The 14338-nt window shown below is 33.9% G+C and overlaps 1 protein-coding gene across 3 annotated transcripts in view; it reads left to right on the top strand.

The window, feature by feature from the left end:
- The first annotated feature begins 6360 nt into the window (after positions 1-6360).
- The window catches only part of LOC110763316 (putative LRR receptor-like serine/threonine-protein kinase At1g53430), a 71523-nt gene continuing 63545 nt past the window's right edge, over positions 6361-14338 (top strand). For 2 of the 3 annotated variants that reach the window (XM_088255304.1, XM_088255303.1), the window contains exons 1-20: positions 6361-6538; positions 7007-7169; positions 7282-7353; positions 7710-7772; positions 8107-8178; positions 8307-8375; positions 8485-8556; positions 10260-10331; positions 10464-10535; positions 10743-10814; positions 10937-11005; positions 11281-11355; positions 11564-11635; positions 11755-11826; positions 12106-12183; positions 12377-12445; positions 12534-12599; positions 13640-13699; positions 13788-13844; positions 13921-13970. In XM_088255304.1, the coding sequence (XP_088111430.1) occupies positions 6433-6538; positions 7007-7169; positions 7282-7353; positions 7710-7772; positions 8107-8178; positions 8307-8375; positions 8485-8556; positions 10260-10331; positions 10464-10535; positions 10743-10814; positions 10937-11005; positions 11281-11355; positions 11564-11635; positions 11755-11826; positions 12106-12183; positions 12377-12445; positions 12534-12599; positions 13640-13699; positions 13788-13844; positions 13921-13970 (1501 nt within the window). In that variant the 5' untranslated portion in view covers positions 6361-6432. The remainder of the gene's footprint in view (positions 6539-7006; positions 7170-7281; positions 7354-7709; positions 7773-8106; positions 8179-8306; positions 8376-8484; positions 8557-10259; positions 10332-10463; positions 10536-10742; positions 10815-10936; positions 11006-11280; positions 11356-11563; positions 11636-11754; positions 11827-12105; positions 12184-12376; positions 12446-12533; positions 12600-13639; positions 13700-13787; positions 13845-13920; positions 13971-14338) is intronic. The other variant, XM_088255302.1, reaches the window with a different exon arrangement.

Here is a 14338-nt window from a genome sequence, read left to right as displayed (position 1 = left end):
CAATAATTTAATTAAAGGATCAAGGAACAATAAAACCTTGATTTGTGTGCTTGCTTGCTTAATGAAATGAACTTGTTTTTAATTACCAACAAAAGAAATGAACATATTTTTGAGTTAGAGACTTAGACCAGCCCGTTTGACCAAAAAAAAAACCATTCCCTCGACATAGAGAAGCATATATACGCCAATTACAACCATCTGAAATCTTCTTAAAACAATCAGTAAGGACACGTTCTTTCTCATTCTTTACATAAGCAATACGAAATCTCATATGAGCAGCATACTTACACATCTTGTTACGAAATTCAGTTACACCCCTCTCAAATCTCTGACCTTCATGACTAATATATTCCTTCCAGTCCTGGGACAAATAGGCATTGCCTCCATCCAACCTGGAGTCCCCAAAGTGGTCATTCTCATCAATGGCACTACGACTTTCTAATGTGCATGATAAAGGTGCTGTACGATTCGAGACTTCACGATTAGACATTGTGCGATTAGACGCTGTATGATCAGACTCTTCACACTTTTGATCACCATTATCATTATTTGAACTCACAAGATCCTTCACCAATATATCAACAAAACTACTCTTCAACATTGTTATACACATCAACATCATACGCAAATCCATATCAGATTGCAGCAAACAATTACGAACATACATAACAAAACACAAAGTAAAGAGTTCAGCTGCCTCACATTTACATTGTTTTTCCAAAACAGTATAGTTTTTCTTACAACCACGCTTTTCCCTTCTCTCCTCTCCTCCTCATTCAAGTTTCTTTGAAAACCACAATCCCAATCCATCAACCTTAGAATTCTGCAAACTGGACAATCTAAATAAACTATGAAACTAGAGCAAAATGGTTCTTCACCACCCTAACAATACTTCCGCAATCTCACCTTTATTAAGTCATTTATGAAAATAATTAAAAATTATTAATTACTATTTATTAAGTCATTTATGAAATCAGTAGCATATTTAAATATTCAATTTTTTAAAAATAAATATAAACTAAGTATGTTTAGGTTAATTAATTTTTTCCAATTTTATTTTTAGTACTTTAATTAGTTAAAGTAGTAATTAGATTTTAATTATTATTTCTTTAGTGAATAATTAGTATTGAATATTTAATTAACTTCATGAATTATATCAACCAAGAAATCTTGAATGTTTATGATCCAACGAAACCAGTTAACAGCTTAAGAAGAATGAAAAATAAAAATAAAATTGAAAATTAGTGGAGGGAAAATAAACTAAATACCCTAATTTGAGGGTCCGTTCGATAATGGAAAACCTGCATAGGAGAGAGTGAGAGGAGACTCAGGCGTAGGCTATTTTTTGTGGGAGCTTTTGCGAGGTCGGTCTGGTAAATTTATTTATTATTTTTATGGACAATAATATACCCAAATTTTTTTAATGTACCAGCGACTTTTTTGTGAATAACATATCTACTACAAACTAATGTACCTCTTATAAAGGAGAAATTATAAAATGATACGGTAGAATTAGTGTGTTCGCAAAATATAGATAAAATAATGTCAATATTCGATATAGCTAAATTAGGTAAAACAAGTCTCAAATTTGACAAAAACATATTGATACTTTTATTTCTTGTTAAGTTCTCACCCCTCATCAAATTGAATTCCCAGGAAATTAGGAATTAAAGAATAGCTAAAACTAAGGCTAAAAATAAGGGATTTCAAAGGGGAAAAGAAAAGGGAGATTTACTACCATGCATGGTGGGTCTTATGGCCAGAGGCGGAGCCACAGTGGGGTCATTGGGGTCGCACGACCTCTTGGAAGCCATGGAAATAGGCCTAGAGGTCCATTGGAGCTGCTGGTGTGACCTCTTGGAGCTGCGCACCATATGGTCGACGAAATGTCTGAAAGAACGATGGGTTGCAGGCTGAAGAAGAAGGTTGGCGCGCGCCAGTTTTTTTTCTTAAAAAGACCTGGCCAAAACGACGTCGTTTTGGGCCAGGTTTAAAAAAATGGGAAAAGACCAGCGTATCCTCTCCAGCCACTTCTTCTCCACAACACAACTTGACGGATTTTGTCCTTAAGCCGAAGTTCAAATGTATTTTACATATTCTTGGCCACACAGAAGACTTTGCTCCTAAGCCTGTGCGACACTATAATTGAAGTCAAAGCAAAATGACAAATTGCTATATATTGGCCTCTGGACCATCACAAAGCATTCTTGCCCCCAGTAATAACAAAGTTTATATTTTTAATATCCATCTGAAGCTGCAACTTCTGCCACTCTTGCGCCTCAGCCTGTGCATGCCATTCTAAATTTTTTTTTTTAAATTTAAAACTTAGGCAGCAGTTTAATTAAGGAATTTAGGGTAACTACATAATCTCCTCTCTCCTCCCTCTTTTCCTTATTTTATAATTAATTCGGTGGAAAAGATGTCCAATTTGCGGAAAAGATATCCAACATGTTTTCGTGTTTCATGAGCACTGGAAGAGGTTTAGTGAAAATGTCTACCCACTGAAAGTCTGTACTAATAAATTCTAGTTATATGTTTCCCTTTTCTATGTGATCTCGAATAAAATGATGTCTCAAGTTAATTTGTTTAGTTCGTAAGTGAAGTATGAGATTCTTAGAGATGTTCATCGCACTAATTTCCAGTAACAATGTGAGTTTTTATTTTCATTTTTTTGCACATGTAGAATATATATGTTGATGCTATCCTAAATTTTTTTTTTTTTTGGACTTTTACACTAAGACCCCTTGTGTTTCGATTCCTGGCTCCGCCACTGCTTATGGCATGGATTGTAAATAACTTATAATACATGGACAACTTGTAATCTTGATGGCATTTAATTCAAATTTTGGGCTTATATTGGAAGTAGAAAAGTAGGTGGATTTTTGTCTAGACTATTTAAGTTGAAAGGGTCTAAATTCAAATGGTAAAAATACTAAAGGGAAAATTAATGAAGAGGGTAACGAATTTCAGTTGGGCAATAGGGACAAAAAGGACAAGCACGAATGGTGCAACCGAGTTGGACCCAAACCGATGTAACCCAACCAGCCCATCAAGAATATAATTTGCCTTTAAATTTTAGAAAATTTGGCATAAGTCCAATTATGAGGAGAGATTTTGGGTGCAATCCAGGCAGAAATTGTTGTTGATCCAAGTAATTTGACTTTTGCGCCACATAAAATTACATGCCTTTTTCAATTTATTGATATTTACTTTTTTTTTATTTTTTATTTTTTGTTCCAGTTATGCACCTAAAACATAAATAAGGTAAATTATGAATTCGTAAAACTGGTAAGTTATTGATTTGTAGGATATTAATTATCATATTTGATTTGAATTTAATTGCAAATCTATTTATTGAATTATGAAATTTTCCCAAGGTATACCGACATCAAAATTTGTAATAAGAGTTCATAAAAACTTCATGCCTTAACAATAGGTAAGGTATCTATGCATACACCTCGTATGCAGTATGCAGGTAATTAAACCCATAAATTACCTCTAGTCTAGGTAATTAAATCCATAAATTACCTCTAGTCTAGATAGTTATACCCTCTAGCCTAGCTAATTGAACTCATATATCTTGGTATGGATCTTTAAACTCAACTGAGATAAAAATCCATACAAAATTTTTTTGGAAAAAAAAAAAAAACACTGTTACATGGAAGACATGTACGTATGTATATAAATATGAAGCTCCAGAAAAAACTGCTTAAGAAAACTCAAGAAAAAAACACTTACCTGTAAGGCAGGTACATATATAACTGTATGTATTAACATTATTTACCTGTATGTCAGGTACATAATTTAATGTGAGTGCATATCTGATCGATTTGTATAATATGTGAGTCTTTACTTTTATTGATTCAATTGTATTTTATCTATATATTAGGAATATTATCAAGGAAAAAAATTCAAAATTCAAATCTGTAATTCAATTACAAGGAAATAATGCATTAAATTTAGATTTTCAATGTGTTTTCCTTATTTACCTTAAAGGGTAAAATCGGTACAACAAAAAAGTAATAAATGTCAAAGGACCTACATCTAAAACAAAAAACGCGAGGACTAGACCCAATGACAGCTAATCGTTTTGAACCTAGATCTAAGAAGCCCTTTAAATTTCCTTCATGAAAGTTGTTCAGAAATCCGAGGGTACTGTTCAGAAATCCAGAAGTCATAGTTCGGAAGCTCCAATCAGAAAACTTCCTTCATGAAAGTTGTTCGTCTACCTGAGGACTAAAATCTGTGAAATTTGTAGATTGTTCTCAATTTTCCTGATGCCTCAAAACGGGTTTCCATCTTTTGTGTTCAGCCATGGCTGCTGGGTTTCTGCAGACTCGGTTTCTGCATTTGATTTTAATATGTGATTCTCGGATGGTTGTGATTGCTTCACGAAACTTGCTCGAAATTGTGTTGGCTATAACATATCCAAAATTGAAGATCATCCAACCGTTGTAGTTCCCCCTGCCTTTATTTTTCTGAAGTATGGACTTGGAGACCACTTGACTTAGCTTGGATTTGGAGACCACATCCAAACAACAAGCAATACGAAATCTCATATGAGCAGCATACTTACACATCTTGTTACGAAATTCAGTTACACCCCCCTCAAATCTCTGACCGTCACGACTAATATATTCCTTCCAGTCCTGAGACAAATAGGCATTGCCTCCATCCAACCTGGAGTCCCCAAAATGGTCATTCTCATCAATGGCACTACGAATTTCTAATGTGCATGATAAAGGTGCTGTACGATTCGAGACTTCACGATTAGACATTGCGCGATTAGACGCTGTATGATCAGACTCTTCACACTTTTGATCACCATTATCATTATTTGAACTCACAAGATCCTTCACCAATATATCAACAAAACTACTCTTCAACATTGTTAAACACATCAACATCATACGCAAATCCATATCAGATTGCAGCAAACAATTAGGGTGGTCAGGAAGAGAATACGTCAGGTCAAAGCTCCCCACTTTCAGTTCCTTAAACCCTAAGCATATCTCATTACAAATATCCAAATATTTACTATTTTCAGACAAAGCAATGACAACAGTTAATGAACGATAACTACACCTTGCTATTCTAGCACTCTCCATCTGTCTACATGTAGAAAAGAACAAATTAGAATAAATGTCTCAACATATTCCTACTGACACATAGTAGCATATCAAATATTTCAACAAGATATAACCTTTAATAACTACATTAATAGTTACTATTACGAACATACATAGCAAATAAAGAATGTGATACACATAAATATTTGAAAGCTTATAAATCAATTAAGCCGTCTATGTCTTAAGTTTTTATAATTTACTTCAGAAAGGGAAATATGAAGTTTCTATCTGGTATGCAATTGTGACTTGGATATTTAGAAACACCATTTTATAAATATTTGTGTGTATGTAATTGTTGTTTGGTTTTCAGTATTAATTTACATAAATTGGTGAGAACAAATGGTTCTCCCACAGTACTACAGAATTTGGTGTCATATACTATGACATTGACGGCTGCATTATGCAAATATAATTTGAATTTATGCTTTATTTTTGTTGACGCAGAGGACATATGACACTTGAGTATGCAATTCAAGGAATTGTAACAAGCAAAGTTGATGTTTACAGTTTTGGGGTGGTTATGCTCGAAATTGTTAGTGGGAAGAAAAATGCAAGATACAAATTTAACCATGAGAGTGAGCATCTCTTGGACATGGACGTACAGTGTTTTGTAAAATCTCCTACTTTAAAGTGAACATGCATACTTTGAATTCTAAACCTTCATCATTTTACTGCAGGCTTATGTTGCATATAAAAATGGAAGCCTCATGGACTTGGTGGATAAAAATTTGTCTGGCATTTATGATGCAAAACAAGCCATCATCATCTTAACCTTGGCCGTGATGTGCACGAATATATCTCCTACTCTAAGGCCAAGAATGGCAGACGTTATGAGTATTCTTGTCGGTGAGAAAACCTTTGAGCACCGTATAAGTAGCTTCTCTCAGTTACCAAAAAAAAAAAGTAGCTTCTCTCTATCTACTTTTTTGAAATTTCAATGAATTTTCCAGAACCATTTTTTCCAATCAAGCATAAAGTTTGTTTTCTGCTTCTTCCAGGAAGCAACCAATATTCTACTCAGACACGTGAGAAATGCATGGCCCGCCCTCAATAATTTGCCACCACAAATCCGAGGACCGCGTTCATGCATTCAATTATTTTATACAAAAATCAGTGTGCAAGGTGTTTACATTCATTGTGCGGCTCCCACTTAATTAATGATTTGATTTATTAGATCAGTATTTTTCTGTTAAATTATTTATAAGAAAAAAGAAAGATGGTACAACCTGTTGCATTATTAAAAGGGGAAGAAGGCTTAGTGTGCGTATTGCCAAAGTAAACTAGAATCTGAAAGCAAAGCACAATGGTTGAAACCCGTCCAAGACTTCTTGCTGAGTTTATACTCTTGAGTTTCCTCCTTTGGCAGTTTGGATCTTCGGATACAACTACTGAGTTGGATCCTGAAGAAGGTATACGACTGTTTTGTTTCTCATCCGTCTCTCTTTTTTATTCATATTTCTCTCATTTGAATTAATAAATATTTTGTTATGAGAGCTACTTAAGAACGAAAAATATGCTAGAGTATTGAGCCCAAATTCAACAAAAAATTGAAAGATGTGACATATTCATTGTTGTTTATGCTATTCTCATATTGAAGTACCAGAGACATTTCCACTGTTTTTGTTTTTTTGAATATATTTTCTAACTAAGTTACTAGAGGCATTCTCGGATCTTGAAAATGCAAATTCGTTTCTCGTTTTCATTTTTCAAAAATGTATTGCGAAAATGTTACCAGACGTACTCTTATTTTGCTGATAATACATACATGCAGGTGGACTCATTTTAGTGTTGCTTTATTTCACAATCCTTGATGCTACAGCTCGAGTTTGAGATATTAACATTCAATAACTCTCTCTCTCTCTCTCCCTCTCTCGCAGTGGACATCCTCAATTTGATGGTATATAAGTTACAGTATAACAGGCCATTAGACTTGAATAGCTCAATATGCCATGATCCAGACTCGGATGCTAACAATTTGAATATCAAGTGCACAGAGGACTGTGGACATGACAAAAACAGATATTGCCATGTCAAGGAGTTGTAAGTCACAATAATTTTTAATTTAACAATGTAATTTGTCTAACTTTTAACAATGTCATTTGTCCAACTTTTAATTCTAACAATAATTTTTCTCAAATGATTTGTGTTGCAGTTCCTATACCGGCGCGGCTTTAACTGGTTCTATACCTAAAGAAGTGGAGGAGCTTAAGCATTTGGAGAAGCTGTAATTATTTCATATCATTATTCCAACAAGTTAAAAAAAAAAAAAAAAAAAAGGAGTTCAGAGAATTGAATATTTATAAATAAAAAAAAAGATTCAGAAAACTTGTCTTTGCCAGTTATTTTGGTGCTGGAATTAATATAGAAGGGATCGTGACATCTTTCTTTTTTTTAAAAAGTCTTTCAACCGATCCCTTCTATATTAATTGTCACGAAAAAGGGAAACCAAGCCATTAAATATATACAATTTAATTTCTTATTTATTAATTGTATTAAATTGGTATACAATTTAATTTTCTTCCATTCTTCTTTAACGATATATCCATTAATTTGTATTAATTGTATTAAATTGCTAAACAGTGATTTATCCAGCAATCAGCTTACCGGTTCCATACCTAATACCTTGCGCCATCTTACTTATCTGTAAGTATATATCCAATATTGGTTTCTTTCTTTTTTCTTTTTTTCTTTGGTTACAAGGGAGACCAACAACTACTATAACTCACATCAATTGAGTGTGGGGATAAATTCTTTCCCAACTACTTCACAGCTCCTCTTCGGGAAACCAAGCCACTAAATATATACAATTTAATTTCTTATTTATTAATTGTATTAAATTGGTATACAATTTAATTTTCTTATTTATTTATTATATTATATTGGTATACAATTTAATTTTCTTCCATTCTTCTTTAACGATGAATCCATTGCTTGTATTATATGAAAATATTAATGTTGATTCTGTGTACTTAAACAGTTATTTATACGGTAATAAGCTTACCGGTTCCATACCTGCTACCATGTGGAATTTGTCATCCCTCAGAGAATTGTAAGTGTATATACATAAATATAAATAAGGACTTAAGGATTCACTTGAGGGCCAGCCCTTACCTCAAAACATAATATGTATTATATGAAAATATTAGTGTTGATTCTGTATGCTTATATGCTAAACAGTGATTCATCCGACAATCAGCTTACTGGTTCCATACCTGATACCTTGTGGTTGTCATCCCTCATACGATTGTAAGTGTATATACATAAATATACACTTGAGGGCCAGACCTTGCCTCAAAACATATACATATTTATTGAATTTATATGAATGTATATTAATTAGTTTTCATATATTCAGAGACCTTTCAAGAAATCAACTGACAGGAGGCATATCCGGGCGCATTGGACACTTGCGCAATCTTACTATTCTGTAAGTATATATATATTCAATGTCCGGGAGACCAACAACTACTATAACTCACATCAATTGAGTGTGGGGATAAATTCTTTCCCAACTACGCTTCTCAGCTCTTTTTCGGGTATTTAACCCTTAAATTTGAGATTTTTCTTTAATCAAATTAAAAACTCAAAATAACCAAAACCCTATAACACCTAAGCCTAAATGAACCCCACCAATGCATCTAGCCTTTAAGTCACATTTCCAACGATCCAACCACGAATAACAGCAAACAACTATTATTACCTTGATTGGAAGAGCAAACAACCTTCTAAGATTGAAAGGCAGGGAGGAGCAAACAATCTGAAAACCAAAGATGAGATCTGGTTCCATAAGATGAAAAAGATTACTACACCAAAAGGCAGACATGGAAAACCCATCAGATAAAAAATCGGAGATAAAAAAGATAACCAGAGATGTTGCCTGATTCAATCAAGAAAACTGATGATCTAAATCTAGACACTGAAAACCCATTAGTATTCTCAAGGAAATATAATGAAAACCAAAGAAGAGACCAATTCCAGAAATTACTCTAATAAAAAACTTCCTTCTACCTATCAAGGAACTCACGATCCCACAATACCATATGATGGAACTCCAAAGTTTCAACAACACATACAACAAGGGTCCAAAGGTGGGAGATCTAGCCAAAATCTGAACAGGAGGCTGAGAAGCAGTCCCAAAAAACTAGGGTTGAGACACGGAGAAGAAGGGGCAATCTGGCTCTCTTTTGGACGAGTTTTCGAAAGGTTTATATGAAAATATTATTAAAATAAGTTTTTTCTAAATTTCACAACCACTTTTAGATACTTATTTTTGAAGTGCAGCGATCCCACCTCACACTAAACCAGCAAACCGTTCAGTTTAAGTAATTGGCTGTACAAGTAGATACTAATCATCAATCAATGCCAACATTAATATCACCTTTACTACTGTTTTTGCAAAAGGGAGCTAGTCAAACTTATTTGTGTTATTGTGTGAGTGGAGCCGAATGAGCTAGCTGCAGCTTCCTTTGTCAAGTTGGGACTGATAATGACATGTTGAGACTGATAAAAAAGCCCAAATATTAAGGAAAAATAATGAAAATAACTTTTCTGCATTACACACCAATGTCTATCCCAAATACCTTTAATAGGCATGGTAGAAGAATTAGTATCCAAAAAAAATCATAAGGCACTTTTATAAATTTGTATCTAAATAATCAGTGGCTAGTATATTGAGTTTTTTCTTTGGGATTTAGAGAAAGCGAATCAAGGAATGTACAACATCAACTGTTAAGTCAGACTTATTCTTGTTTTGGTCATTGTAGTTTGTCTATGAATTTCTAATAGGTGTGCTTCCCCAAACCTTCTATTTTCTGTTTTTAAGGGAAAATCTATTGAAAGAATTTAAGTTTTTTTTACCAAAAACAAGAGAAGAATTTAAGGTTTAAATACATCGGTTCAATTAACTTCAATGAATTTAAACATGGTTTTTTCCTCCTCCTTTTTTCTTACATGGGCTGACTTTCTATCTAATCTTAAATTCTATATTGTAATTTGTATATATCTATAATTTCAGTATTTCTTACAACTCGGCTTAACTCGACTTTAAGTTTAATCTGTTTCTACCCCTCTCTCCGAGCTTTAACAAGGTAACATCTAATAACTTAGCTCCATTGTTTTCTGGCCAAAAAGCTATCTGGATCAGAACTTCCTCAGCGGACGGATACCATCATCTTTGGGTGCACTGAGTTCTCTGCAACTATTGTAAGTAAACTCTCTGCAACTTTTTGTTTTCACCATTGCACTTAATTCTTCGACTTTCTTGGACTTGATATGATCAGTTGGTTCCTTTGTATAACATTTCAAGTTCTTCTTTATAATCTGTGAGTTTTGCAGGTCTCTGTCTTATAATAACTTGTCAGGTCCAATTCCCAACCAATTAGGAAACATCACAGCCCTTCAAATGTTGTAAGTTCTTTGCTCACCTTTGTTGCACCTTATGAACACACTCTCTCTCTCTCTCTCTCTCTCTCTCTCTCTCTCTCTCTCTCTCTCTCTCCATCACACACACACATACAGAGAGACAAATTATGTACATATATTCTAAAGGCTAAAGCTTTCTACTGAAAACAAATATCTGAATTCGTCTTCCTTTTTTTTTTTTCATGCTTTGAGATTTTTGGGTCAGAATCGACTCTCTGGTCGTCTTCCACCGTCATTTAGTAATTTGAGCAATCTCCAATACTTGTAAGCTTCTTTCAAACAAAGTTATACACACACACATATATATATCATGAGAAAAGAAGGAGAAAATTTTGGTACTTATATCTCTACTGGGATTACATTGTTTTGCTCTCATGTTGTGGAAGCTCGGTGGCATCCAATGATCTCACTGGGGAATTCCCGGATTATGCAAATCTTACTCAGATGAGCGTATTGTAAGTGTTTCTCATTTAATAATGCCAGAGTCACCAAATTTGCTTACCAAATGATATGTCGATGCACATCTTTAGTATTTTGTTGGAAATAAATGGGTCAATAGTGGACCCAGATTTGAATAAATGAAACACGACCACGTCATTTGACCAAAAAAATTTGGTAAAGGAATTTGGTGACTGCAGCAGGATTCTTCTTTATTTAATGTTCTTGATGCCTGCAATCTACAGTATGGTGAATTTATTAATATTTGAGAGAGCCTAATTGGCCAATGCAGTTCAATATCTGGCAACTATATGTCTGGTCGCTTTCCAGCTGACTTCTTCAAAAAATGGACTGAAATTCGTTCTCTGTAAGTTTTTCTTTAGATGTAAACGGTACCAAGAGCTAACATGTATAAAAAAGAGATGAGACAGAGTTCTACATATTAAGCTTCTACTCTAGAGACATTGACACTTGTTAAAGAATAAAAAGTCCTTACAAATTTAGAGATAAGGTTAAAACAAAATGAATTGTTGATATGTACATCTGAATTTAATATTACTCTGCACTGCTCACAGGTCAATTTTGGGAAACAATTTTGAAGGGAGTCTACCTGCAGAACTTTTTAATTACTTCAGTCTTCGGTATTTGTAAGTACATCGTCCCCTTCTGATTCATTAACCCACTTTTTCAGAAAAAAAAAGGAAAAAGAAAAAAGAAAAATCAGCAGCTCTGTTTTCGTGATGAATTTTTTGTGTCTATTTTGCAGAATGATCAGTGACCTAGCAAACTCTGGTTTCCAATTCCCACGATTTGCAAACCTGAGCAATATATACATTCTGTAAATGGTTTTTATTGCATGTCGCACACATCTATTCATTTTTTAAGAGGTTTAATACAAAAACATGTACAGGGCAAAGAGTTGAATTAATTCATGTTCACTGGCCAGATTTAAACTTCTAACAAGCTTTATTTTGCTCTGCAAGAGTCTTTGTGCTGGGACAAACCCCAACATTTCTTTAAGTTGCATAATTTCTTATGCAGTCAGCATCACTAGATGTAAACATCTCATGCTCATATGATTTATCCAATCACTCACCTCTTCTCATGGTTTCTATAGGATATTAAGGAACTGTTCCATCACCGGTGAAATCCCTAAATACATTAATATTGATCAAATGTCAAATTTAGAATACTTGTGAGCCTCTCTCTCTCTCTCTCACACACACACACACAAAACACCACCACGAGTCCCTAGAGTAATGGTTTATGTTTTTGCTTTTAATTGATTTGTTTCAATTCCTGCTTTTGAATGTACTTTGATACAATTCATCTCACAGAGTAGTTAAATATTTTCCCAAGTCGTTAATGCCTCTATGTGTTCTTAACAGGGATTTGAGCTTTAACAAATTAACCGGACGAATCCCAAAGTCCATGAGTGGTTTAAATTTAATACACTTGTAAGTGAATGATATCCGTGTTTTTGCTACACAAAAGACAACAGAACTCTTGTTGATGTTAGTACTCTATTATCAACTCTCTCCTCAGGTCCTTGGCAAAAAATAAACTTAATGGCACAATCCCTGCTTGGGTTGGTGCAGTCAAGACTAGCTTGTAAGCTTCTATATTCAGAATCTTAAACTATGTACATCTATTTTTATCTTCATGTATTGGCTGTCAAGTAAGTCCGAAAGCTTAAGGCCAGTTTGATAATCGTTTCAATTTTAGTTTTTAGTTTTCATTTTTTGTGCTAGAGAATAAAGGAAAAAGAGTGAGAATGGAAGTGAGAATGAGATTGAGAGGGAAGATGAGAGGGGAGGATGTGAGGTAGGAGGTAAAAAAAGTGAAAATAAAAACAAAAAACTGAAATCTATTTGAAATTGTTTTCACTTTCAAAATTTTGTTTTCACTTTTGTTACTCCTCCCTCCCATCCTCCCCTCTCATCATCTCTCTCAATCTCATCCTCACTCCCATTCTCACTCTCATTTTCCTCTATACTCTAGCACAAAAAATGAAATCTAAAAACTAAAATTGAAATGATTATCAAACGAGCCCTTAGTATCTCAATAATTGATATTTATTTCTTAAAAATTCATGATTGTCCCACTCATAAGTTCCTTTAACACCTTTAAAGATGTTTGAAGATGTTTATGACTCAAGTTCACTAAGTGGAAGTTTAACTTTTGAGATTTCTTAGAATTAGGATCGTTGCTTTTTTAACCTGCAGTTGATGACAAATTCAAATATGAAGGAACCATGCAACAGCCTAGCATCGTAGTTATCTTTTTCAGTGACAGTAGTAATGCTGGTTTCTGAAAGCCATTTGTGCACTTGATTAAGATAAAAAAGGTGCTATTTGAATTATGTGTTAATTTCGAGCTGATATTTGAGTGTCTTCTTAACTTTAATCATATCAATGCAATGAAATATTTATATGAATAGTTGTTGTGAAATGATCATTCTACAAAAAGTTTCATACAGTAATTTAGATACTAAAAAACTTCTTTCATCAGACAGCTACTTAGATATTTGACACCGGAATGCTTAATTGTAAGGAAAAGAAAAATCCTCATCTAAGCCACCATCATTTTCTAGGAGCGTATTATGTTCCCACATTCCATTAGCTATGAAATTTGACCATATGTCTTTTCAGGGATCTGTCTTACAATAACTTTTCCGAAGTTAGCTTGCCAGACGATAAGCGAGATCATCTGTAAGAATTGGCATTAATTTTCTTTTTCTATTGTTACCAATCTAGTCACATGTGGAATTATGATGAGATCCTTTTCCATACATTTCAGGAACTTGTTTGCCTGCTGCAGCAGTTCAAGTTCAACCGATCCAGATCAACTATTTTTGTATGTTAATATTTTTATCTGTTCTAGTATTAGAAAAGCCAAGAGCCATTTCTTACAAATTCGGTCGTTTATTCAGGGATCCAAAGAAACGCATGCATACGCATTGTCCTGGACGAAAATCTAAATGTGAGTTTGGTTGGTTCTTCAAACATGTATACAACATTGTCCTGGCTTCTTCTGAGCCTTTCATTAATGAAAAATTCTTTGCTGAGTAATGCTCTCTGACCAAGAAGTCTGTTGTGTTATGTTGTTAGACTAAGGATTAAGACCACAGTCACCACACTTAACTTTACCTAAAACTGTCAAAAAATACTTCAACAATAATTTTGACACGTATATTATCTCTAGGAAGAAGTTTGTAATGGTTTTATTATTCTTCCAAGGGAAGAATTTTTTAAATGGTTGGTCACATAAGCAAGATAAGAAAGTATGAGTATAATCTGAACTTTAAGAATCTATACAGGAAAACTGGTCCAGTGTAAGGATTCATAAAA

This window comes from Prunus avium, chromosome 6 (assembly GCF_965620075.1).
Source record: "Prunus avium chromosome 6, drPruAviu1.hap1.1, whole genome shotgun sequence".
NCBI classification, from domain to species: domain Eukaryota; kingdom Viridiplantae; phylum Streptophyta; class Magnoliopsida; order Rosales; family Rosaceae; genus Prunus; species Prunus avium.
The sequence above is the reverse complement of the archived record's forward strand: the minus strand, read 5'-3'. Positions and strand labels throughout refer to the sequence as shown.